Source organism: Dipodomys merriami, unplaced genomic scaffold (genome assembly GCF_024711535.1).
Source record: "Dipodomys merriami isolate MVZ:Mamm:240054 unplaced genomic scaffold, mDipMer1.0.p SCAF_32, whole genome shotgun sequence".
NCBI classification, from domain to species: Eukaryota; Metazoa; Chordata; class Mammalia; order Rodentia; family Heteromyidae; genus Dipodomys; species Dipodomys merriami.
In genome coordinates this window covers 6,595,941-6,622,858 of record NW_027204715.1, presented here as the reverse complement: position 1 = coordinate 6,622,858, position 26,918 = coordinate 6,595,941, and the positions used below count along the sequence as shown (strand labels likewise).

The 26,918-nt window shown below is 56.8% G+C and overlaps 1 protein-coding gene across 1 annotated transcript in view; it reads right to left on the bottom strand.

Annotated features, from left to right (window-relative positions):
* The window catches only part of Ankrd33b (ankyrin repeat domain 33B), a 59,861-nt gene that overhangs the window by 6,160 nt on the left and 26,783 nt on the right, over positions 1–26,918 (bottom strand). The window contains exons 2-3 of the mRNA XM_070042188.1: positions 25,193–25,322; positions 11,273–11,413 (exon numbers count right to left, since the gene is read on the bottom strand). Coding sequence (XP_069898289.1) covers positions 11,273–11,413; positions 25,193–25,322 — 271 coding nt within the window. The remainder of the gene's footprint in view (positions 1–11,272; positions 11,414–25,192; positions 25,323–26,918) is intronic.

Genomic DNA, 26,918 nt, shown 5'->3' with positions numbered 1-26,918 from the left:
GCTGCCTGAGGCTGTGGATCTGGGCCCACAGGCAGGGCTCTGACTCAGTCTCCCTCACTCAGCGCAGGGCAGGCGGAGGGTGAGTCTGGGTGGCTAGGACAGAGTACCCAGGGGTTTAGACAGACTCTGTCAGGTGCTGATCTGCAGGGATTTCACAGGCACGTGGTAACCTTCCACCAAGCGCATGGGCCTAGTCCCATCAGCTGAAGGTCTTCAGGGCGAAGACTAAGGTTTCCCGGAGAACACATTCTACCTCAAAGCTACAGCAGAAATTCTGTCCTCAGGCCTTTCCTACAGATTCTACACTTAAACTGCAACAGCTGAACCCTGAAGATTTATAGCAGCTCTGCTTCTCCGAGAGACTTTTCCAAGTCAGGCTTTGCTTTGACTTCGTGAAATCTGCCGCTATCTCAAGGTGCTAACAGCAATGAATACAGACTTGAGACACAGTTTATCTTGGTCTAATCCCAGACCCACAGAGAGTTTAAAAAAATTGTTCAAGATTTCACATCCTGGGGCTGGGAAGATGGCTCAGTGGTAGAGTGCTTGCCTGGCATGCATGAGGCCCTGGGTTCGATTCAGCACCACATAAACACAAAAGGCCAGAAGTAGCACTATGGCTCAAGCGGTAGAGTGCTGGCCTTGAGCTAAAGAGCTCAGGGACAGCGCCCAGGCCTAGAGTTCAAGCCCCACGACCAACAAAAAAAAAAAAGAAAAAAAGAAAAATAGATTTCAAATCCCATTAGCTTTACCTCCACCAGCAAAGCCAAGTGGAGAACGAGGGCTGGGAGCACCATGGAGGCTTAAGGCCCAGTGCACAGAGCTCCACACAGACAAGGGGGGCTAATGAGCAGTGCTGAGAGCTCAGGGCTCAGCCGCCTTCAGACCATCACGACCATCCACCCGCAGCAGCCTCATGGAGTGACGAACTCAGCTTACCTGAGCTCACCTGAGCTCACCTGCTCGTCCTCTTAATTCCATAATATATGAAGGAACAGAGGTAATTATCTGGAACTGGAAATCAGGAGGCACTCATGAGCGCCAGTCCAATTTATAAACGTAGAAGGCAGTAAAGAAAATGTCATTGCAAAACATAGATGACACATTAAACCTTAATTAATTGCGCGTCACTTAAAAAAAAAGGACAAACTACAGAATTAAAACCTTGATGAACACAGCATGAAAGAGACATTTTTCAAATGTTAATGAAAAACAAAAGGAACAGCCATGCACAGCTCAACCCTTCCTCCTCCAAGACAATCTCCCAAGACACAAGCATACAATGGAGGAGAGCCACAGCCGCTCTGACTCCAGGACGGCCTCCCCTCCTGGCGAGTGCGCTACGGTCAGGTCTTCACTCCCTTAAGACACTCAGGGAAAGCTAGAAAGACAACAACTAACTGGGAAAAAATAGTTACCAGCAGTATATCAGATAAGGGGTTAATACCCAGTATAGACAGAGAACTCAAGAAACGAATCCTTCCCAAACCTAACAAACCAATCACTAAATGGGCAAGGGAACTAAAGAGAGACTTCTCAGAAGAAGAGATAAAAATGACAAAGAAACACATGAGGAAATGTTCGCCATCCCTGGTTGTGAAAGAAATGCAAATAAAGACAACCCTGAGATACCACCTTACCCCAGTCAGAATGGCCCACATCCACAAATCAGCCATCGACAAATGCTGGAGGGGATGCGGAGAAAGAGGAACCCTATTACACTGCTGGTGGGAATGTACACTTATACAACCACTTTGGAAAGCAGTCTGGAGAGTCCTCAGAAAGCTAAATATTGACCTCCCGTATGACCCAGCCATACCACTTCTAGGCATCTATCCTGAACAACAGAAACCAGTATACAAGGACACGTGCACCTCCATGTTTATTGCAGCACTGTTCACAATAGCCAGGATATGGAAACAACCCAGATGTCCCCCACAGATGAATGGATCCAAAAATTGTGGTACCTATACACAATGGAATATTATGCAGCCATTAGAAAGGACAGAATGATGGCATTTGCAGGGAAATGGATGGAGCTAGAAGAAATCATGTTGAGCGAGGTAAGCCAAGAACAAAGAGACAAATGGCACGTGGTCTCCCTAATAAGTGGATGTTAAAACCAAAATGGAAGATGATACGACAAAATTAACAAGCTTAAGAAACAAAGGACTTCCACTCATCTGGTCAGATCACTACTAAATAATCCCATGCTGATGATCACATATATGGTGTATATGTGCACACCGGAGGGAAACCAGGAGGATGACACAGAACCAGAGGGAATCAGGGAAAAACATACAGCAGCGGGACCCATCAGCTGCACTGGACATTGACCAAAATGAACTAAGCAACTCAATGGCAGCGATGGGAGGGAGGGATCGAGTGGAAAATAGGGAACCGCTGACTAAATGTACATACCACCCAATGTGGAAGACATAACTGTACCGCAAAGCTCATAGAACTCATAAATGTTATGGACCATGATAGACAATTTGCTCCATGAAAGTTAGAATGTGTTTGTGACTTTAACTAAGTATCACTATCCCACAATACTGGGAAATTCGGGAAATTATGTAATCACTTAATCACAAAGAATTTGGGGGGGAAAAGGGAAATATACTCATTACCTGACTTATGTAACTATAACTCTTCTATACAGCATCTTTACAATAATTTGTTTTAAAAACACTCAGTGAAGGGGACACTGATGGCACACAGCACCCCACGAATGACAAGGCCCAGCTGTCCCCCAATTTTCACTTGTCCCTCCCACAAAATGGCACAGTACTTGCCTATGATCCATCTGTGTTACATTGCTACTGTTGCATTATTTACAATACAAATTGTTATTATACTGTAATGTTGAGGGACTAATGTAAGAAAGGAGTCTGTAGGTGCTCGGTATAGATGCTTTGTATAAAAAAACAAAAACGAGCTGTGGCTCAAGTGGTAGAGTACTAGCCTTGAGCAAAAAACTCATGGACAGCCAGGCAGAGGTGGCTCACGCCTGTAATCCTAGCTACTCAGGAGGCTGAGATCTGAGGATCATGGTTCAAAGCCAGCCCAGGCAGGAAAGTCCGTGAGGCTCTTATCTCCAATAAACCACTAGAAAACGAGAAGTAGCTCAAGTGGTAGAGCACTCACCTTGAGCTGAAGAGCTGAGGGTCAGAGTCCAGGCCCAGAGTTCAAGCCCCATGACCGACCCCCCCCCCCAAAAAAAAACCACCTTAGGGACAGTGCCCAGACCCTGAGTTCCAGCCCCAGGATCAGCATGCATGTGTGTGCACACACCCACACCTACGTGCATACACACACATGCACACTTCCAAGACCTTCTACATGTGGGTGGTACAGAACCAGGACACAGAGACGCCTGTACTGGTTGATACCGCATCACAGGAACTCCTCAGCGCACGGAGCGTCTGAAATGCCACCACGTCCCGGGAGACCACGCGCGTCCTCGCCTCCCACCCAATATGGTTTCATCCACAGCTCAAGCTTGCGCTCTGGCCACGGTGCACAGGCTGCCATGGTGAGCGTGCTGCGTGTTAGGCGCAAAACCTCCTATTTTATTCCAGGCAGCAGCACACGCGGCCCAAGGCTGGCCAGCGAGGCCGCCCAGGGCCCCTGCGCTGCCCGGCACTGGCCACCGCACCCCCAGCTCTGCGCAGAAGGCCAGGGCCGCCTCCCCCTGCCACAACGGACACCAGTGCCAAAACGCCGCCCGCAGCGCCACAGCACCAGCACGGAATTGCCAAATCACCCGTCTCAGAATGGCTGCCAGCCCACAGCCCATTGGCCAGGCTCCAGCAGCCAGGAGCCCCACATTCTGATCAGAAGGCCCCTAAAGAGATATCTGCCAATATTTGGTGCTGCTGCGGATTCCTGCCTGAAACACAGAAGAGGCTGGATGGAGGTCCAGTGACTTCCACAGACGGGGACAAGCTAAGGAAAGGTGATGGCAAAGAGGAGAGGAGAGAGAGAGGGAGAGAGAGAAGGGGAGGGAGGGAGGGAGGGAGGGAGGGAGGGAGGGAGGAGAGGCTGCACAGGCTTGAGGCCAGCTCTTCACAGTATCTGCCCACCTCGAGGCTCCTAATGAAATGAAACAAAGAGATATGTAAGAGATACGCCGGGCACTGGTGGCTCACACCTGTAATCTTAGCTACTCAGGAAGCTGAGATCTGAGAATCCTGGTTTGTAGCCAGCCCGGACAGAAAATTCCAAGAGACTTTTACCTCCAGTTAACCAGCAAAAAGCAGCGGAGGTATGGCTCATGTGGTAAGGCACCAGCCTTGAGAAGAAGGGAAAAAAAACATCAAGGAAGAGCACAAGGCCCTGAGTACATGTACATACACACACACACACACACACACACACACACACACACACACACACACACACACACACACACACACACACACACACACACACGAGCCCTGAGGGTTTGAACTCAGGACCTCCCACCACATGCTCAACCTTCTTTGCGTTAACTGTTTTTCAAATAAGGTCCGAGTTTATGTCGGGGCAGGCCTGGGTCTAGATCCTCCTATTTATTCTTCCTGCACAACCAGATGACAGGTTCACACCACTAGGCCCAGCTTATTATTGGCTGACATAAGAGTCTTGCTTTTATCCAGGGCTAGCCTTGAACCACAGTCCTCCCTATCTCAGCCTCCAAGAAGCTAGGATTATAGACATGGGCCACTGTGGCTGGCTAACTTCTTGCCGCTGCTGCCGCCTCCTCCTCCTCCTCCTCCTCCGCCTCCTCCTCCGCCTCTCTCTCTCTCCTCCTCCTCCCCCTCCTCCCCCTCCTCCTCTTTCATGTGCTAGTCCTAGGGCTTGAACTCAGGGTCTGGGCATTGTCCCTGAGCTTTTGTGCTCAAGGCTAGCACTCTGCCACTGGAGTCTCAGCTCCACTTCTGGTGTTTAGGTAGTTAATTGGAGATAAGAATCTCATGGAGTTTCTTGCCTGGGCTGGCTTCGCCCCAGGATCCTCAGATCTCAGCCTCCTGAGTACTAGGATTACAGGCGTGAGCCACCGGCGCCCGCTCACCTGCCCTCTGAGACCACTTTCAGGTGCGGATTTCCATTCCCAGCAGTAGAAGGTATTCCAAGCCAGGGCTAAAGGAGAAAAAACGACTTTCCACCTCAACTCCCGCAGTCCGCAGTCCTCCTCCCCCTCGTGTCCGTCAGCCCCTCCCAGGCTGTGGACCCTCCACAGCCCCACTGCGATGTCCCTCCTGCCACGGCCCAGCCGCCGCTGCCTCCATCTTCAGAGAGGTGATCCGTGTAAATCAGGACCCACGGCCACAGGAAAAAGCCCAGCGCAGGCCACAGGGAAGAGGCCACCCCAGGACACGGGTGGGATCTGTGCTCTGCTCCTCACAAAGGAAGGAGATGGGTGCGCGTGGCGCCACCTGCCCCTTCTCAGGGCTCTCCCCGAGAGCCCACGTGGGGGTTCAGGAGCACGCCTTCACCCAGTTAGCATCCAGCCCCTCACAAGACCACTCCCCACCATGCCTCTTCCCGTTGTCACATGCCAGAAAAAGACAGTCTTGTCCCCAAGTCCCTGTCACGGGACTGGAATTCCTGACTTCAGAGTCTTTTCTGGCTGATAACCTAGTCTCATTCCGCAGTGCTATGTCCTCAGTGCACGGGAAATCCTGCTTCTCCATGAGCAGAAAGCAACTTGGTGCCGCGAATGACCTGGTCTTCGAAGGAAATTTCCTTCAGAGGTCAGGGCCGCCCTAGACCGGAGCAATCTGGTGACTGACGGCCCATCTGCTCTCGCTCCTCCCCTTCATGTGCATCTTTCTTCCCACAACCAAAACCCACTGAGCAAATCTGCAACCCTGCACCCCAGGGGGGAAAAGCCAAGCTCCACCAGTCTCACAGCCACCTTCTTAAGTAGACCTGTCACTTTGGCTCATTAATAGTTCCCCAGACTAGCAAAGCCAAGGCCGGCAGCCTCCCTGGGGGGTCTTATCAACATGAAGAGAAACCCAAACTTCCAGAGGACACCCACACACCCACACACCATCGGACCTGGTTAGATCTTTCATTAAATTCTGCGAGTTCTGACACGGTTACTCTCCTTGGCAATGCAGATGAGAGCTGATGTGCGGCTGCGCGTGATAGAGTGGGGGAGGGGGGAGCTAAGCACGTTAGGTGGCTCTGGCTCCATCTCGCATTCTTTTGAAAGGGAAGGAGTTCCTGCTAAATATAATGAAGGTGTGACTCAAAAATTCCACTTGGGTGCAGAAAAGTCCTCTGGAATAGAAGAATACCACATCTGAAAAGTTGGAATGAGAAGGAAAGAAAGAGATAGATGATATAGTCAGACAGATAGGTGATAGATAGATGATAAATAGCATTAATATGTACTAATCCTTATGCCTTTTACTTTTTAAATGATCATAAAATGACCATTCTGCAAACAGAAGAATCGTGGATAGAGGCTACCCTAAGGAAAAGAAACAATGAGCAAGACCCTACCTCCAAGAACAAACTGGGTATGGTAGTACATACCTGTGATACGGACTATGCAGGAGGAATTGTGGATTAAGGCAGCCCAGCAACGAGAGAGAGAGAGAGAGAGAGAGAGAGAGAGAGAGAGGGAGAGAGAGAGAGAGAGAGAGAGAGAGAGAGAGGAGAGAGAGGAGAGAGGGAGAGAGAGAGAGAGAGAGAGAGAGAGAGAGAGAGAGAGAGAGAGAGAGAGAGAGAGATCCTATCTGAAAAGATCTGAAAAGTAATAACGCAAAATGGACCAGAGCATGGCTCAAGTGGCAGAGCCTTGCTTCAATAAATGATAAATAAGAAGTAAATATACATATAGTGCAGAAATCAAATTCAACTGGCATCCCTGGAAAGGGCTGTCTACTAACTTAGCGGCGTCAATAGCCAGTGAAAATATTCTAGAAGTAAGCACTCTGTCCGAAACCTAAGCAGGTGGTACAAATGCTCCCTAAAAAACACCTATCCATGCGGACTTTAGGCAAGAACATAGAACAAGCGAGAAAGGGAAAAGATTAAAGAATGGAAAGATACTGTGCATCCTTCCCCATTTAAAACAGTTACATCAGCGGCTCTCAGCAGTGTTGGCTGTCCTCATAGGAGATCTTTGTTGTTGTTGTTGTTTTCATTCAATTAACAAATAACTACTGGTCACACAAACTTGCCAAAACATGGTAGGGAACAGACCCGCGCCTGCCTGGACATGGGCACCTGCCCCACGTGAGTACCTGCCCCACGTGAGTACCTGCCCCACATGAGTACCTGCCCCACGTGAGTACCTGCCCCACGTGAGTACCTGCCCCACATGAGCACCTGCCCCATGTGAGCACCTGCCCCACATGAGCACCTGCCCAGATGTGGGCACTTGTCCAGACATGAGTACCTGCCCCACGTGAGTTCTCCCCCTCAGTCCCCATCTCTTCCTCAGGCGGGGGGGGGGGGCTGTCGGGAACTGGGGCTCAGAGTGGCTGGAGTGGTCCTGGGCAGAGGATGGAAAGGAGAGGGAGGGAGCTGGAGGCAGAGGCCTAGCTTCCTAACTGTTTCCATGACCTGGCCACTCAGTACCCAGAAGCACGCAGGGGACGCAGGGGACACGTCAGAGGAGAGCTCCAGGGTGATTCCAGACACTGGATGGGAGAAGCTCACGGGGGCTGGGGAGGGGACAGGGCACAGAGAGGCTGGGAAGCTCCACTGTGTAGTCAGTGTAGTGGAATCTGTAGTCTCTGAGGGGAGGATAGGAAGATGGAGCCCTGCCCTGAGCAGACTCACGGCCCCGGGGGCGGGGGGGGCCTGAGACCCCAGGAAGGCCACAGAGACCCCAGACCTCAGACACCCAAGGAAGGAACCACAGGGATTCTGTGATTAGATGGCCAGACCAAAGAACAAGGGGGGAAAAAGCTGCAACTAAATTAATGTGGTAGACCCAAGGCACTTGGTATGATTGATACCATACATTTTTTGGTTAAAAGGCATATTACTGTGGGGAGCCAGTGGCTCATGCTTGTAATCCTAGCTACTCAGTAGGCTGAGACCTGAAGAGGGCAGTTCAAAGACAGTCAGGCAAGAAAGTCTCTAAGACTCTAATCTCCAGGTAAGCAACCCCCCACCAAAAAAAAAGTGCTCAGCGCCCAGGCCCTGTGTTCAAGCCCCCAAAAAAGCATAATGCTGCTGGGCATGGGTGGCTCACGCCTGTCATCCTAGCTATTTAGGAGGCGGAGCGCTGAGGATCATGGTTCAAAGCCAGCCTGGGCAGGAACATCCATGAGACACTTATGTCCAATAAACCACCAGAAAACTGGAAGTGGCACTGTGGCTCAAGTGGTAGAGCGCTAGCCTTGAGCTGAAGAGCTCAGGGACAGCGCCCAGGCCCAGAGTTCAAGCCCCATGACCAACCCAAAAACAAACAAACAAAAAAAAAGTATACTACTACAGAGCCACACGCAGCCACATTAGGAAGAGCAGAGGGCGCTTCTACCCAACACAGACGCAGCGCTGCCCCACCACTTGACTTGCTTTCCACTGCAACGCAACAGGCCCGCCCCAGCAAAGAATTTTAACACATTTTTATCTTCCTCCAGGGGTTGGTAGCACATACTTGTCATCCTAGCTCCTCAGGAGGCTGAGATCTGAGAATCCTGGTATGAAGCCAGATCAGGTAGACAAAACTATGAGACTCTTATCTGCAATTAACCAGCAAAAGAACCAGAAGTGGAGCAGTGAGCGGATCAAGTGGTAGAGCACCAGCCTTGACCGCAAACTCCAAGTAACAGTACCAGGGCCTGAGCTGAAGCCCCAGTACTTGCACACCACCCCAAAAATAAAACAAGAGAAGATGAAACTACCACTGCATCCAAGGCACCGACAGTGAGATTCATCTTAATTGCAGTCCTTTTTGATTTTCTACTTCCAAGAAGGTTCTCAGTCTCAGCCCTCTCTCTCTAAGTCACGAGGGTTAAAGCTGTGGGTCCTACAACCCCAGACTACCCCCCCAAACAGCCGTGCTGAGCCTGCAGACGCGCTTCCAAGTGAAGCCATAGCAACAGGGCAAGACTGAGACGCTGCCACCCGCCAGCGGGCACTGGGAGCCAGCTGGGGTCAGAGGACAGAACAGGGTGGTGGAAGGCTCTGAAGGCTGGCCTCAGCTGGCTCCGACGGGAGGTGCTGTGGTCGCAATGTGGGTGCCCCAAAACCTCACAGCTGGGCCTTCCCACTCCCTGGAAGTGAGGTTTCGAGCGTGGAGGCCTCAGTGTCTGGATGGGAGACTGGGGACCCCCCCCAACATGCGAGGGCACAGCAAGAAGGAACGCGGCTCGGCAGACGTCAAAGCGGCTGGGGCTCCGCACGTGCGGGCGTCCAGCCTCCAGAACTGGGGCTCCGCACATGTGGGGCGTCCAGCCTCCAGAACTGGGGCTCCGCACGTGCGGGCGTCCAGCCTCCAGAACGGAGTGACAGCTCCGGCTGACGAGACATTACCGGCTGCTCTGTGCGTTTCAGCAGCAGGAACAGACCAAGGCAGGGAGGACTGTGGCCACTCCTTCAGGATCTTGGCACCAAGCAGGGTTTTGCTTGTGGCTAATCCCAATGCCACGACAAAAATAAAACCAGCGAAAAATGGCAAAAAAAAAAAAAAAAAAGGAAAAGCAGCATGTCTTGGGATGTCCAATGCTAGAGCTGTATGCTGCTGTTTTCTCACTTAAGTCTCAAAGTCGCCTGACTGAGCTGCACCAAGCTGACCCCTGGCTTCTGTTCCCAGCCGCTGAACAGCTCATGATTAACAGCTGGGCCTGAGAGTCCGAAAGCCTCGTCCCATCACATGTCAGGGACGTGAGAGAAAGGTCAGAGCTCCTACTTTGTGGACAGGACGGCACGGGACGGGGAGGCCTTTTCCAAGGTGGCTAGCGCAGGTGCCTGAAAACTCTCTGCTCTGTGACTCATCAGAGACACAGAAAACTGCTGCACAGCACCGGGCCCTGGAACCCCAACCTCAGCAGACAGAGAACAGCCAGCCGGTCACCTCACCCCAACCCCAGCAAGCGAGAACACGGCCAGCCGGTCACCTCATTGTCCCTCATCACTGCCTGGGGCGGTATGGCCTGGCAGCTTGTTCTCTGGGAGCACGCATTCCCAAAGGAGAACAAAGGTGAGCCATGCTGCGAGCACACGGGTGAGCAAGAAGGGGGTCTGCAGCCAGGTGGACTGGCTTACGCTCGTACTCTTAGCTACTCAGGAGGCTGAGGTCAGGAGAAATGCAGATCAAGGCCAATAGTAGCAAAAAGTTGCAAGATGCCATCTCAACTAATTAAAAGCTGGGTGTGATGATGGGCATTAATACTCCATCTACATCAGAAATGGCCCAAGCAAAACAAAAACAAAAACAACTCAGCCGGGCACCAGTGGCTCACGCCTGCAATCCTAGCTACTCAGGAGACTGAGATCTGAGGATCGCAGTTCAAAGCCAACCCAGGCACCAAAGTCTGTGAGACTCTTAGCTCCAATAAACCACTCAGAAAACCAGAAGTGGCCGCTGTGGTTCAAGCGGTAGAGCACTCGTCTTGAACTGAAGAGCTGAGGGACAGCACCCAGGCCCAGAGTTCAAGCCTCTTGACCAACAAAATAAATAAATAAACAAATAAGATACTATTACAAAATTAATGACAGGCTTGGCACCAGTGACTCACGCCTGGAATCCTAGCTCATCAGGAGGCTGAAATCTGAGGATCATGGCTGGAAGCCAGCCTGGGCAGGAAGGTCCATGAGATTCTTACCTCCAATTAACCACCAAAAAGCTAGAAGTAGAGCTGTGGTTTACATGGTAGAACACCAGCCTTGAGCAAAAAAGCTCAGGGGCAGTACACAGGCCCAGCATTCAATCCTCTGGACCAACATAAAATTTTAAAAAATAATAATGATAAAGTAAAATAATAACGATGGTGTGGCTCGAGTGGAAGAGTACACCTGCCTAGCAAGGACAAGGCCTAAGCTCAAACCCCAGTGCTTCCAAGAAAAGAATGTGTGTTGGAGTGTCCCACACACTGCGCCTTCACCCCCCCCCCAGTCCCCACCCCAGCCTGACACATTCGCTTGGGGCCTAAAAAAAAGCTCAGCTCAACAGCCAAACTATTCTTGCCGCACCTGCCCGCTCTGCTCTACCAGGCGCAAATGCTGGTTACAAGCCATATTCTCCACAGGGCCTGGAGGCTCCGTGGGAGAGACAGAGGGATGGACAGACAGAAGGACAGAGGGACGCCCACCGTACCTGCTAGCATCAGAGCCCGGATGCACTCCGTCCGGCCCTGCATGGCAGCTTTCATGAGGGCTGTGAAGCCGAACACATTCCTCCTCTCCAGGTCCACACCTGGGAAGTAGTTCAACAAGTAGTTGGTGATGGTGGCGTGGCCTGAAAGAGAGTTGTCCACACGTGTGAGTTCACGTGTCCACGGAAAGGGCTTGCTCCCACAAGGGGAAGGGGGGTGGTGAGGGGGGGACAGAGAGGGGGGAGAGAGAGAAAGAGGGAGAGAGAGGGAGAGGGGGAGAGAGGGAGAGGGGGAGAGAGGGAAAGGGGGAGAGAGGGAGGGAGAGAGAGGGAGGGAGAGAGAAAAAAAGAGGGAGAGAGGGAGGGAGGGAGAGAGGGAAAGAGGGGGAGAGAGGGGGAGAGAGAGAAAGAGGGAGAGAGGGAGGGAGAGAGAGAGAGAGAGAGGGGGAGAGGGGGAGAGGGAGAGAAGGGGAGAGGGGGAGAGGGGATGAAGGGGAGAGGGGGACAGGGGGAGAGAGCACGCTGCCCTGTCATCCGTCTGATCAGCCATCTTCTGTGTGTTTCCTCCGGCTCCTCAGACAGAATTCTCCCAGGGCCCAGGAGTGGGGGAGGCAGAGGCCGCTGGCCCCCCTCCCTGCACTGCTGTTCTGGGGAGGAGGGCGGGGGGGGCAGGGCACATGGAAAGGGCTCAGCGGGGCCACAAAAGCAGCTGTGAGAACAGGCAGTAGCCAAGGGGCCCAGCGGCCCCTCCCTCCCCTCCCCTCCCTTCTCTCCCCTCCCCTTCCCAATCAGCTCTCAGCTCTCAGCAGGGGCAGCAGATGCTACTGAGCTGAGAAATACAGTGCACACGGACACACACACAGACACAGACACACACAGACACACACAGACACACACACAGACACACACACACACACACACACACACACACACACACACACACACACACACACACACACACACACACACACACACACACACACACACACACACACACACACACACACACACACAGGACTCTAGCCACCCATACTCAGACATAAACCTCAGCAGTGGAGAATATTTACAAGATGATCCAGACTTCTCCCGTCCCTCCTGCCCTCCTCCCACAGACTCGCACACGGGTGTGTATGTGTGTGTATGTGTGTGTGTATGTGTGTGTGTTGGGGGGGGTGACTTGGACTCGGTGGTGTAAATGGCTGTCTTCTCATGCTTCGTCCACAGAAAAACCAGCCTCAGTGGCAACTACCTGTGCCCAAGCCTGGCTCCCGAGTCTGCCACTGTCCCTGAGGGCGCACCCCTCCCCGTCCTCCCGCAGCTCCTCCCCTGCCCCAGCCCCCCCCCCCCCAGCACCGGCCAGACCATCCAGACGGCTGAGCCATGGCTGTGGTTTCCAGCCTCAGATGTCAGCAGCAGCCCCACTCCCACTCCCGCCGCGCAGTGAGACAGCGCCGTGCGCAGACATGGCCACCCACCCGCTGCTGGGAGACGGGGTGCCAGTCACCCCGCGGAGAACCAGGGCCTGCGCCACACCGGCTCACCCCCACAGCTCGCCATGGGCACGAAAAGCCGCGTTCCCAAGCCAGCAGGCGGGTGACGGTGACAGATCGCTGGCTCAGTGACACACGGGCTCCAACTTGTGACGGCGCTTTTGGGGTCACCGACACCCCTTGGCCCCCTCTGTGGAGGGGTGGCGAAGCGAGGGTCAGCCCGCAGCTGCGGTGCAGTGGGGGACGAAGGCCGGCATTGGTGTCTGCCAGGCTCTTAGCGGCACGAACGGCAGAACTGGTGGACAGCCATTTCCTTACGCGGGGCGCCAGCGTGTCCCCCGATTTTCTGCCATGCGCTCCCCGCGCACAGGCAGGAAGAGGAAAAATGGAGAATCCACCAGCAGAAGGCCCCTCGCATCACAATGTCCACTTCAGAAAGCCCAACCACCAGGCCGGGCTGTGGCGCCGACTACGGACACCCCGGCCTGCCTTCCTCCAGCCGCCTGCTCGCAAGGGAAGGGGGGGAGGGCTAGAACCCCTGTCCCAGAAAGGACCCCCCTTCCACCACTCTCCCCCACCCCACCCCCCGCCATGGACACAGAGGGAGAAGGAGACCCTGCGAAGCAAGTACCAACATTAACCTTTCTTCTTAAAAGGACCATCCCACGCACGACAGCGCCCACCCATGTGCCTCCTTGACCTCCGGCCAGAGCCCGCCATGCCTCAGACACGCCACAGTCACGCCATGCCACAGACACAGACAGCCACGCCACAGCCACGCCACAGCCACGCCTCAGACACGCCACAGACATGCCTCAGACATGCCACAGACACACCACAGCCACACCACAGCCACGCCTCAGACACGCCATGCCACAGACACAGACACCGCCACACCACAGCCACGCCACAGCCACGCCTCAGACACGCCACAGACATGCCTCAGACACGCCACAGCCACACCACAGCCACGCCTCAGACATGCCACAGACACGCCATGCCACAGACACAGACACAGCCACGCCACAGCCACGCCACAGCCACGCCACAGCCACGCCTCAGACACGCCACAGCCACTCCACAGCCACGCCTCAGACACGCCACAGACATGCCAGACACGCCACAGACACGCCAGACACGCCACAGCCACTCCACAGCCACGCCACAAACACGCCACAGCCACGCCACAGCCATGCCACAGACATGCCATAGACATGCCATAGACATGCCATAGACATGCCACAGCCACGCCACAGACATGCTAGACACGCCAGACACGCCACAGACACGCACAGACACACCTCAGACATGCCACAGCCACGCCACAGCTATGCCTCAGACATGCCTCAGACACACCACAGTCACGCCATGCCACAGACACAGACACAGACACGCCACAGCCATGCCTCAGACATGCCACAGCCACGCCTCAGACATGCCACAGCCACGCCATGCCACAGCCACGCCACAGCCACGCCTCAGACATGCCACAGACACGCCACAGACACGCCACAGCCATGCAGACACACCTCAGACACGCCACAGCCACACCTCAGACACGCCACAGCCACACCACAGCCACACACAGCCACACCTCAGACACGCCACAGCCACACCACAGCCACACACAGCCACACCTCAGACAAGCCACAGACACGCCACGGCCACGCCACAGCCACGAGAGAAGGAAACTCGGGCCTTGACATTCTGAGCCAGGCCTTCGGTGGGGCTTGGCTTTGCTGTTTTGTTTGGTGTGGTGTTGGAGCAAGGTTTGAACTCGGGGCCTTGCACTTGCCGGCAGGTGCTCTACTGCTCAGCGAACCTCACTGCGCTGATGAGTCTTTATTTCTCAGCGAGGGCTGTGTGGTTTGGGCCACGCCAGCTTAGACCACAATCCCCTACTAAGCCTGCTTGCCTGCTGAGATGCGGTTTTCCTCACTTTTTGCCTAGACTGCTTTGAACAGCGGGGGGACCCCTGCATCCCCCCGGAGTAACCGGATGGAAGCTCGCCCCTCCCCCACGCTTACAAACCCCTCCTCCTCCTCCTCTCCTGTTCAGACAGGATGCTGCTCACAAGTCAAACCCCAGAACCACAAAAGAAAACAGCATGAGCCGAGGGCTAGAGGCGTGGCTCAGTGGTACAGCACCACCAGCGAAGGTAAGGCCCTGAGCTCAGAACCCAGAACCCCTGAGAGAAAGAAGAAATCGGAAGCAGCATCTGTCCCGGGGCTCCTGGAGCCCTCCCCACTCCTGGGCTCTTTGGCCACCGTTGATCACTACAGACCATCTCAGCCGGCCTGACGGCCCCCGGATCCCCCTCCCCTACATACCCCACTTATCCCGTGACCCCAAAGCTTCCCGGGCAAGAGAAGCTCAAGGGAGGGGTGCTCTCAGGTGCAAAGCCAGCAGCTGCTGCAAATGTGCTGCTCAGGCTCTCCTCGCACCCGAGACTCACTCTCTCCCTACAAAGACTGGGCGCTGCTCCCAGGAGAAGAGCCTAGCACATAGCTGCTCCAAAGTCCCCAAGTCAGGGTCCCCAGCTTAGGAACAGACATGACAGAAGTCGTCAAGATCAACCAACCCATTCAGCCTGTCCAGAGAAGAATGAGCAATCAAAATGCCTGAGACTAGACTGGGGTGGTTTGTTACACAGCAGTCGCTAACTGACACACATGTGCTGCCAATAAGATCCCTGCGGGCCCATCCGACACACGGCCTGCCACCATGAGTAATGTCACTGCTTTTCAGTCCTGGGCTCTTACTGAGACTGAGACTCCTTCCAGCTCAGCGGATGTTGTCCCCTAACAGCTTGGGCAGGGAGCCAAAGATTGTCGACTGACACCAGCAGCACTGACCACTGACCGGTAACCGCTCTAGACATGACACCCACGCCACGGCGCTGACCACTGACCGCTCTGGACATGACACCCACGCCACGGCGCTGACCACTGACCGCTCTAGACATGACACCCACGCCACGGCGCTGACCACTGACCACGCTAGACATGACACCCACGCCACGGCGCTGACCACTGACCGCTCTAGACATGACACCCACGCCACGGCGCTGACCACTGACCGCTCTAGACATGACACCCACGCCACGGCGCTGACCACTGACCGCTCTGGACATGACACCCACGCCACGGCGCTGACCACTGACCGCTCTGGACATGACACCCACGCCACGGCGCTGACCACTGACCGCACTAGACATGACACCCACGCCACGGCGCTGACCACTGACCGCTCTAGACATGACACCCACACCACGGCGCTGACCACTGACCGGTAACCGCTCTAGACATGACACCCACGCCACGGCACTGACCACTGACCGCACTAGACATGACACCCACACCACAGCGCTGACCACTGACCACTCTAGACATGACACCCACACCACAGCGCTGACCACTGACCGCGCTAGACATGACACCCACACCACGGCGCTGACCACTGACCACTGACCGCTCTAGACATGACACCCACGCCACGGCGCTGACCACTGACCGCGCTAGACATGACACCCACACCACGGCACTGACCACTGACCGGTAACCGCTCTAGACATGACACCCACGCCACGGCACTGACCACTGACCGCTCTGGACATGACACCCACGCCACGGCGCTGACCACTGACCGCGCTAGACATGACACCCACGCCACAGCGCTGACCACTGACCGCTCTAGACATGACACCCACACCACGGCGCTGACCACTTCTCTCTCTTGCCTGGAGCGGTTTCATCCCGTGGACATGGAGCGCTCACACTCTGACCTTCCCTCCTCCCAGAGCCCCTGCTGCCCCCAGGTGCCTCCCGCCCCCCGTCGGCACTGCCTCGGTGAACCTCCAGTCCAGGATCCGGCCATCGTCTCAGAAGGCCTCACGCTCAACCACCCCTCATCCCTCTCTGTCCCCATCTCTGCCCGCTGGCGAGCTCGGCGCAGTGTCCCACGACCAAGCCAAGCTCCATGCAGCAAATGCAGAAACACGATTCCTCCAAGCGGCTGCTCTGGTCATCAACACCACCAACCACCCAGGCCACCCTCCGGCACCCATCGCCCCCCCACTCCTGCTACCCCCTCCCCGACCCTCCCTCCTCTGTCCCCACAGCATGCAGACAACAGAAGAAGCCACAGCCACAACTCACCTCCCGGCAGCTGACCCCGGTGACCCCTGATCTCCGCTCTCACCCCCGCAGCTCCGTCACCAACCCCCGTGTGCCACACACTGGTCCATTGCCCGCAGTCTACCACCCTTCACCTGCCACCAGATCAGCCATTCCTTCCCAGGGAGCTCTTCCCTGCTGCTCCGGCCATGCTGGGACCCTCGACCCCCCAACCTCGGTCCTCAATTCCCCACTCAGAAACCTCCAATGGCCACGCGCGCCAGGCACTGCAGGGCCACGGGGTAAGACGTCTCGGCCTTTCCTGTGCATAAAGCTCATTCACTGAATTGTTAATTACCAAGCTCTAACCACATCATTTAATGGCGTCGGCATCACAATGGTTCGTCATTGTCCAGGGTGCTCACTAAGAACAGGAACAAGCGAGACGCACATTCCTTCCTCCGAGATAAGCAAACCTGGTCGAAAAGTGGGAGGACATTCAAGAATCAAACACTTCCCGGCCACTCATCGAACTGTAGTTCCCCACAGAAGACCAGTAGAGGGCGCCGTGGGCCTTGGGAATTATTACATGCCCAAGTTGTGGTCAGTAGAGGTGAAGAACCGCAGGTGGGGGGGGGCCCTCCTTCCGTGTGTGGTGGGCAGGTGGGGCGGGCAGCTGGCTCCTTCCGCCTGACCGGTAGGCACAGGGTGCCTGGCTCCCAAGGGCAGCTCTCCGGACAGCAGTGTTGAGAGCTGTGCGCTCACCATGTGTTCCTATCTTATCCGAAACACTGGCAGCAGAGAAAAAAGAACACACTTCAAAGCCACTGTGCCTGCACGAGGCCACACACCACGCCAGGCTGCATGCGCCCTGCAGAGTGCACCACCTTCGCGCCACACACCACGCCAGGCTGCATGCGCCCTGCAGAGTTTACCACCTTCGTGCCACTGCAACGTGCAATTCAGGCTGACATGTTTACTACGTGTTAAACATACAACGAGTTGAGATGTGTTTGAAAATAACCAATCAACCTTCATACGTGGCCCCGGAGAGAGCCATGGCTTCCAACCCGCACCTTGCGGTGCAAGCGTCCACCCGGTGACAGGAGCGCGCATGCGCCAGCTTTGCTGTGCGTCTGCTGAACAACTCTGAGCACTGGGCACGCTGGGAGTGACCGCAGCCAGCTTACATCATCCCAGTGTCCGGCCAGGGATTCTTTTAGGCACCGGCTTGGGATACCCTGGCTGGTGAGCTGTTCACCCAACTCTGCCAGAAGCTTCTGGAAATATTTTCCTATCTTATGCCAAGGGACCAGGGCTGGGCCTGGCCCCTTCTTCCTGAACCCCATCCCTGGCTGCGGTGGGGCGTGAGGCAGGGGACCCCCATGTCAGCGCACCTTTTCCTAACAGCCACTCCACAGCTGTGGAAACCTTAAACACGCGTGTCGTCATACGGGGAGATTCCCCGGTGGCCTGGGCCTGGGCCGAGGTTGCCTGGGTAACGGCTGCACTCCACAGGGCCCCCTCCCCCACCTGTAGACCCACGCTCCCCAACTCTGCCCTGCTCCCCTCCTTGCACGCCACCTGCCCCGCGGCCTGTGTCCCGCCAGGGACCACAGTGTACCCCGCGGCCCCGTGACCACCACAGCCTGGCTTGTGAGCGGTTCTTTCAAAGCCTGTCCACTGGCAGACCCACACGCTGCGGGCCGCCCAGTGCACAGAACCTTCTACAGCACATACTTATTCAGCACCTCCTTCAAGCATGTCTGGGAGGGGGGCCACTGCAATGCAGGGGAGCATAGAGCTGCCCCCCACAAACTGGGACAATGGGGGGCACAGGGAGGCCTCCCTGCCACAAACCCGGACAATGGGGGGGCAGGGAGGCCTCCCCCCACAAACCTGGACAATGGGGGGGCAGGGAGGCCTCCCCCCACAAACCCGGACAATGGGGGGGGGATGGGAATGGAAGATGCCTGGCACACTCGGGAACGAGCCTGGCACACCATCTACTACTTTTAGTGATTTGGTGCCTGGATGGAGTTTTTCCTGTCTTTAGTTATTATTATTAATTACTGTTATTATTACTACCCCCTCCCCTTTCCCGTGGTTTTACACACACACAAATCATGGTTGGAATTTTCGTTTCCTTCTTGTTTTGAAGTGCTTTCCTTCTCACTGGCTCTGTGATCCTGTTTCCTGTCAATAGAGGTCCTGTCCACAGCCCCGCCCTGTCCACAGGCCTGGGTGCTGCCCCTGGCCGCACGCGTGTAGTCCGCATCAAGCTAGGGTGCGTGGGGCAGAGTTGCTTAGGATTCCATAGGTCGGGGCCGGGTATTCAGCCCCATTTACAAATGTGCACAGGAAAAGCCTTCCCTGGCTGGTCTCCCTGCCGGGGTGGGAGGAAGTTCGCCCCTCCCCCGTCTCTGAACCCCCAGGGCCTCTCCCTTTGCCCCACCTCGTGGCCTGGCCACCTCGGTAGAGCAGATCCAAGCAGGCCGGGCTTGGGCCGGAGGATGGCGAGGCCCGGGGCTGTGGGAGCTGACGCTGGCCTGGGACCCTTAGCGGGTGCAGCGGCTCTCCCTGGCACGGGGACCCGAGGGCATCAGGCAGCAAGCTCACAGACCCTCCACAGGTCACGGGCATTGAGACACTGAGGTGGCGGCAGGATGAGGCCCCCCCTCCTGTCTGCCTTTACAAAGGAGGCCGCCCGGCCCACCCCACACGCCCCAGCCAGCCTCCACTACTTGATGAGTTTTTTTTTTTTTTTCCTGGCGATACTGGGGTTTGAACCGGGGCCCTGTGCTTACTAGGCAAGTTCTCTGCCACTGGAGCACAGCCCCAGCACTGTTGCTTTAGTTTACTTTCCAGATAGGGTCTCGTGCTTTGCCCTACCTTGCCTTGGATAGCAGTCCCCCTATCTCTGCTTGCTGCGTGGCTTGAGATGACAGGTTTGGTTTTGTTTTTACGTAGACAGGCCTGGAACTTACAAGGCAGCCCAGCCTGGCCCCCGCTTGCCTTCTTAAAATGCAGTCGAGGCTTGCCTTCACCCGCCAGGACTGGGATTACAGGCATGTGCTACCATGTCAGGCTTTGCTCAATGATTCCCAATTCCAACAGTGGTTCAGTGTCGCTGCCTACAGTAGGACAGTAGTAATCACTACAAAGCAGGGGCTCCCTTCTCACTGCTCTGTGGGTGGCCACTGAGGGGTGACCAGCCTTTGCAAATACAACTGTGTTCACTAGCACAAGTTAATTTACACAGCTAGGATAATGCTGTTGAGAATATGGCAGGAATTTGTTTCATCAGTCTGCCTGAGAGCTTCTCCTGTGTGTCTTCTTACAGCAGCCCTCCAAGCAACTCGGCCCCACGCACCCTAGCTTGATGCGGACTACAGCGCCCAGGCCTGTGGACAGGGCGGGGCTGTGGACAGGACCTCTATTGACAGGAAACAGGATCACAGAGCCAGTGAGAAGGAAAGCGCTTCAAAACAAGAAGGAAACGAAAATTCCAACCATGATTTGTGTGTGTGTAAAACCACGGGAAAGGGGAGGGGGTAGTAATAATAACAGTAATTAATAATAATAAATAACTAAAGACAGGAAAAACTCCATCCAGGCACCAAATCACTAAAAGTAGTAGATGGTAAGTCTGGGCAGATCTGGGAGGCACTGGGGGACCTAGGAGGGTCTGGGAGGGCCTGGGGGGGCTGGGGGGGGGCTGGGAGGATCTGGGAGGATCTTGGAGGGCCTGGGGGGTTGGGGGGATCTGGGAAGGTCTGGGGGATCTGGGAGGGTCTGGGGGGTGTGGGGGGCCTGGAGGATCTGGAGGGTCTGGGGGGGTCTGGAGGGTCTGGGAGGATCTGGGGGGCCTGGGGGATCTGGGAGGATCTTGGAGGGTCTGGGGGGGGGGGTCTGGAGGGTCTGGGAGGGCCTGGGGGGACTGGGGGAAACTGGGGAGTCCTGGGAGAGTCTGGGAGAACCTGGGAAGCCAGGGAGGGCCAAGAGATAAGAGACTCTCTCCCCCCTCGCATCTGTGGTCTTTTCCTCGGAACACCGGCCTGGTTCCCTCATGCAGCAGCCCACTCGAAGGCTGCCAGCCTCCAGAGCTTGACCCAGTCAGGTCCTGCGGGTGCAATGACGCCTCCCACCAGGCCGCTGCGTGCACAGCCTCCCAGGAGGGCTGGGCTCGCGAGCACGCCCTGTCTGTGGGGAGAGCAGCCCAAGCCCACGGAGCAGCGGCTGCGAACCTTCTCCTCCAGGAGGTGCTGCGGGGCACGGGAGGGGGCACGGGCAGGGGGGGCGGGGGCGCGGGGCACGGGCGGGGGGGCGGGGGCGAGGGCAGGGGGGAGGGCGGGGGCGCTGGGCATGGGCGGGGGGAGCGGGGGCGCGGGGCATGCACCTGCTCCACACCCCCCTTAGCACGGAAGGAAGCTGCAAAGGCACTGGGGAGGGCCAGCCTGGGCACGAAGCCCAGCCGCAGCCCCTCGCCCCCCAGAACCAGGATCGTCGGGGTATCACCAGTGGACACCGGCCTGGCCCTTCAAGAAGGACCACGAAGCAAGGTCCAGCTCGCTGCGAAGATGGCGGGTCCGAATGAGGAAGGCCACCTGCTGAAGACCCGGGACAAGGTCCCTGCGAGGAGGACGGCCGGGCGGTGGTGGCTCTGGGCTCTGGGCGTGCACAGCTCACGGCCTGGTCCTAGGCCCTGTTTGTGGCCAAGAAAGCAGGCCCCGGTCACGATTCCCCTCCACTTAACGATCCTCGGGGGCTGTGCGGGGCTCGCCCAGCGCCCCGTCCACAGAGGTAACGGTGCGGGAAAACCTAAGCTTAGTGCACTGATGCCGTCTTCCAGGGAGGATGATGGCGAGACAGATGCGGCCTGGGCAGGGCGCTGCAGCGGGCGGGGGACGGAGGCAACGCTGCGAGGAAGCGGCCTTCCCACGTCCCTCCCACCTGCCCCAATTCCTCCTATCATGACTTCCAGCCGGGCGCCGGTGGCTCAGCCTGACATCCTAGCTACTCAAGGGGCTGAGATCTGAGGATCATGGTTCAAAGCCAGCCTGGGCAGGAAAGTCCGAGAGACTCTTCTCTCCAATAAACCATCAGAGAACCGGAAGTGGCGCTGTGGCTCATGTGGTAGAGGGCTCAGCTTGAGCTGAAGAGCTGCGGGGCATGGCCCACGCCCAGAGTTCAAGTCCCACGACCGACCGAAAATTAAATCAAATCTAGTGGGGGGAGGAACACCGCAGGGAATGATACAAGCACACACTGCGGCATGGGGGAGGAGAAAGTGGTGGAGGGGGGGCGAGGAGAGAACGGCGGGCACAGGCTGGGCACTGAATCCACAGGTGAGAGGACTTAACCCGGGCTGGGGTCAAGGGCAACTCCGCAACCCGGAAGCTAATTCCCCCATACACGCGAGAAGAGACTGGGGAAGAATGAGACGCAGGAGGAGGTAAGTGCAGATTTTCCCCCGTGGAGGGAGTGGAGGGACGGGTGGGCGGGAGATCATTCTCGAAGATGCAGGGAGCGGGCTGGGCTCTGCTACTGTCTGAGTGGAAAGGAAGATGAAGGAGGGAGGAGAGAGAAATAGGGAGGGGGAGGAGAGGGGAGGAGAGGGAGGAAGAGGGGAGGGAGGGGGGAGGAAGGGAGGGACAGTGGAGATACTAACTCCCCTCAGAGGAGCTGTGGTTCACGTGTAAATACAAATAAGAACATTTCCAAACAGGTTAAGGATTCAGAAAATTCCCCCAGGAGCAGAAATGCCCGAGATTCTATCCACGGCCACGAGATTCTATCCACGGCCACGAGATTCTATCCACGGCCACGAGATTCTATCCACGGCCACGAGATTCTATCCACGGCCACGGCTTGTGCCAAAAGCACCCATCAGTGGCTCTAGCAGGGCGCGTCCTCTCCCCCCCCACCCCGTGCCACGGCATCCACCTCCAGGGCACGTGGTGTTCCAGCACCGCTTCCAGCCACACGGGAGGGAGGCGGCGATCGAGACATCACAGCTCCAGGTCAGCCCGGGCATAAAGGTTCCAGAGACTGTGTCTCGAGCAATGCCCAGCCACAGGAAAGCGTGGTGGCTGGTGGCACGGAGGGGCACCTGTCACCCCCAGAAAGGATGCACCCCTGTCCCCGCTCTGGGCCTCCCCGACACTGCACACTGACAGCCTGCAGTCATCACACCCAGCCCAGTCACCCAGCGCAGCTCCTTAGTCCAGATCCAGGACCTCGCCGGTCACCACACGGCCTGCCCCATGCCCTCACCTCCACTCCTGAGACCCACCTGCCCCACGCCTCACACCTCCACTCCTGAGACCCGCCAGCTCCATCTTGGCCCAATCGACAAAGGCCGGCCTCTGCTTCCTAGCACTCAGCTCGGCCCCTCTCCCCGACCCCGTCCTGCACGGCCAGGCTGGACAGCGCCCCAGTCCCCCCACACAGCGCAGCCTCCACCCGAGCCCGGCCACGCCACGGGCTCCACGGCTCTGTCCTCTGTCCTGTGAGCTGTGGAACAACCCATTCGTGGTCACGCCTGGCCCACAGGGGGCCTGGAGTCACAGACACCTCACACTCTCCAGCCCGGCTCCCAGAGCCTGGTCCCCGACAGAGACCAAACTCCCCGCTTGAACCGGAAACAGGACGCGTGCGGGCACTGCCAGTTTAGGGGTGACCGCACCCTGTCCTGACTCACCAGTGAGGGGCAGTCACCCCATGGGGAAGGACGCGGCAGGCTCCCGGGGTCCCCTCACCAGACCCACTCGCGTGGAACTCGTGAAGCAAGAAGGGACAAAAGTCTCCCTCAGGGCACAGGCCACGCACAGCACAGCACGCACAGCACAGCACAGCACAGCACAGCACAGACACAGCACAGCACAGCACAGCACAGCACAGCACAGCACAGCACAGCACAGACACAGCACAGCACAGCACAGCACAGCACAGCACAGCACAGTACACAGCTCCTGAGCCTCCAGGCTCGGAGTCCAGTGCTCAACCATCTCAACCCCTGTCCAGGTGTGAGCCGCCTGCACCCCTCCACCTCCCAACGCCCTCCTTCCCGTCAGCCAGAGCGGCAGTGGGCGGCTGAGCCCTGACCGAGCAGAGGGTGTGCAACACACTCCACCCCAGGACAGAGGACACACTGCTCACTACGGAAACTCTGTGTGTGCATGTGGGGGGGGGGGTGAGAGAGAGAAGTGGGGGGGGGGGGTGTCTCCAGGTAGCCTAGGGTGCCTCAACCCAAGATTCTCCTGCTAAGTGCTATGACTATAGGCATGAGCCACCATGCCTGTCCAGATAGTGTAGTTGCAGATTTGGAATCTGAAGATACAAAAGGTGGACTGTAATCTTTAGTATGTCAAAGGGAGGGGAAGGGAGGGGAGGGGAGGGGAGGGGAGTGGGGGGAAAGAAGGAGGGGGAAAGGAGGAAAAAAGAAGGAGAAGCCCGGCGCCAGTGGCTCACGCCTGTCATCCGAGCCACTCAGGAGTCTGAGATCTGAGGACTGTGGTTCAAAGCCAGCCCAGGCAGCAAAGTTCCTATGAGATTCTTATCTACAAACAGCTACTCAAAAAAGCTGGATATAGCTCTGTGGCTCAAGTGGTAGAGCACTGGCCTTCAGCCCAAAGAGGCTCAGGGGCAGCACCCAGGCCCTGAGTTCAAACCCCAGGAAGGGCAAAAAAAAAGGGAGGGGGGAAGGGGAGAGGGAGAGGGAGGAGGAAGGGAAGGGAAGGGAAGGGAAGGGAAGGGAAGGGAAGGGAAGGGAAGGGAAGGGAAGGGAAGGGAAGGGAAGGGAAGGGAAGGGAAGGGAAGGGAAGGGAAGGGAAGGGGAGAGGGAAGAGAAGGAGGAGGGAAGATAACAGAAAAGAGGAGGAGGGGAGAGGAGAGGAGAGGAGCGAGAGAAGGGGAGGGGAGGGGAGGGGGGACATAACTCTAACACTCTGGAGTTCGGTGCTGGTGGCGATGGTGAGATCACGCTGTGATGTCACGCTGACAGACCCCAGGCCACGTCACTTGCACAGAACTCACTGTCGCTGCGTCTCACCGTCCACACCAGTACTCTGAGGTAGTCCTGGTGTTTCGTCGCGTCTGCTCTCCATGCACAGCGTGGTGCCCTGGCGGAGCGGCGCCCGCGAGCGCAGGAGGGCTGGCCGCCGTGGCAGTCGTGACCCCGCGCCCAGTGCTGCACGATGGTACCGCTGTCCAGGCGCCTGGTGCAGGTCAAGGCCAATGCCCCCCAGCCCCCCGCCCCCCCAGCCCCCCGCCCCCCGCCCCCCAGAGGCACCATGAGGCGCCGCGGCCGCGCTTACCTGCCTGCGCAGCCGTGATGAGAGCCGTGTTGCCCTCGCTGTCCTGCCAGTTGACGTCAACGTGGGGACACTCTGCCAAGACCACCACTACGTCCACAAAGCCGTGGTAGCAGGCGACCAGCAGGCAGGTCTACAAATGAAGAAGGGAAGCGGGTCACCACAGAGGCCCTGCCAGCTGCGGGCGCGCCCTGGCGCCAGGGAGCGGGGTCTGAGCAGCTCCTCCACGCGAGGACGGCCCCATCCCGCGCCTTCTAATGGGGGGCGGGGAGAGCTGCTGCGGGCGCTATCTGCAATTCAGCACCCACATCTGGGGGTCCAGGCCCAGGAGCAAGGTCCCATGGGACTCTGACGATGACAAGTGGGACATGGTGGCCAGTGGTATCCCGTGATCGCGGCCAGGAGGCCAAGGGGGTGCCTGGCACCCACTGTCCCCGTGGGCATCTGCACTGCAGCGTAAGAGGCCACCATGAAGGCTGCTGGACACCGATGTCCCATCCTGTCCCTCACGCAGCCCTCCGAAGGCAGACACTCACCCAGCCTCAGCCTTCCGACCCCTGCCCCGACGCAGGAGTCCCACACGGACTGCAAGGCACAGGGGCAGCTGCAGGGGACAAGCCCCTGCTTGTCCATCTCCAAGCCCCGCTGGGCCTAAGCCACTGCCCTCTCCATGCAGTCTCCAACCAACCTCTGGTGAAAGCAGGCCGCTCCACCGGACACCCACCAGGGCCGGGAGCCTCTCAGTGAGAGGAAGCAGAGGTACCGACACATCCCAGGAAAAGTGTCTCCGTGTCCCCCTCCCAAGGGAAGGAGAAGGTGCACCATCGCCCTCACCCCAGATGCTCCAACAGTGACCTGATCTTTGGAGACTGTGTTGAGGTTGAGCTAATGTAGAGGAGATCCCTGACTCAGTACCAATGGTGGCTGAATAAGGGGAGGAGAGGTGAGGAGGGGGGGTCAGGGGAGGAGATGAGAAGTGACAGACACACGGAGAAGGCCACAAGAAAATAGAGGCTGGAGTGAGGTATCACCAAGGACTGACAGTGGCAGCCAGGCTGGATTTAGAGAGCACAGCCCCTTACCCACGACACTGTGGCTGCACGCTGCTGGTCTCCAGAACCGTGGGGTGGCCCAGCTGTTATCTGAAGCTAATACAGTTGTTTCTCAGGCCCAATAACAGAGCCGGAAAGATGATGTACTAAACCATGTGTCGACACTGACTCTCTTCTAGGACTGAGTACAGGGACTCCCTTGGTGTACAACGACAATATCCTCTCTATTGGCTTCATGTCAGGACTTAATGACAGGACAGATTTCAGTGGCAACTCTAGGAGGCGCCTGTGGCCACAGTGTCTTGTCTGCTCTGTTCAAGTCCAAGGAGTACTACCATTCTTTGGCGAATGAACAACTCCATGCCTCTGCCAGGCGCTTCCAGGACTGACCATCTCCGATCTCTTCCTCATTCAGACACTGTCTAGAAGAAAGATACTGGGAGCCACAAATGTTGCTGAACATGTTCTATGACCACACTAATAAAGACAAGAACAAGCGGGTGCTCTGGCTCACACCTTTAGTCCTGCTACTTAGGAAGCCGCAACTGGGAGCCTCATAGCTCAAGGCACAGGCAAAGGCACATGAGGCCCCATCTCCACCAATGAAAAGCTAGGCACAGTAGGGTACATCTGTTTTCCCAGCCACTCCTTTGGTGTACATAGGAAAATCAGGACCC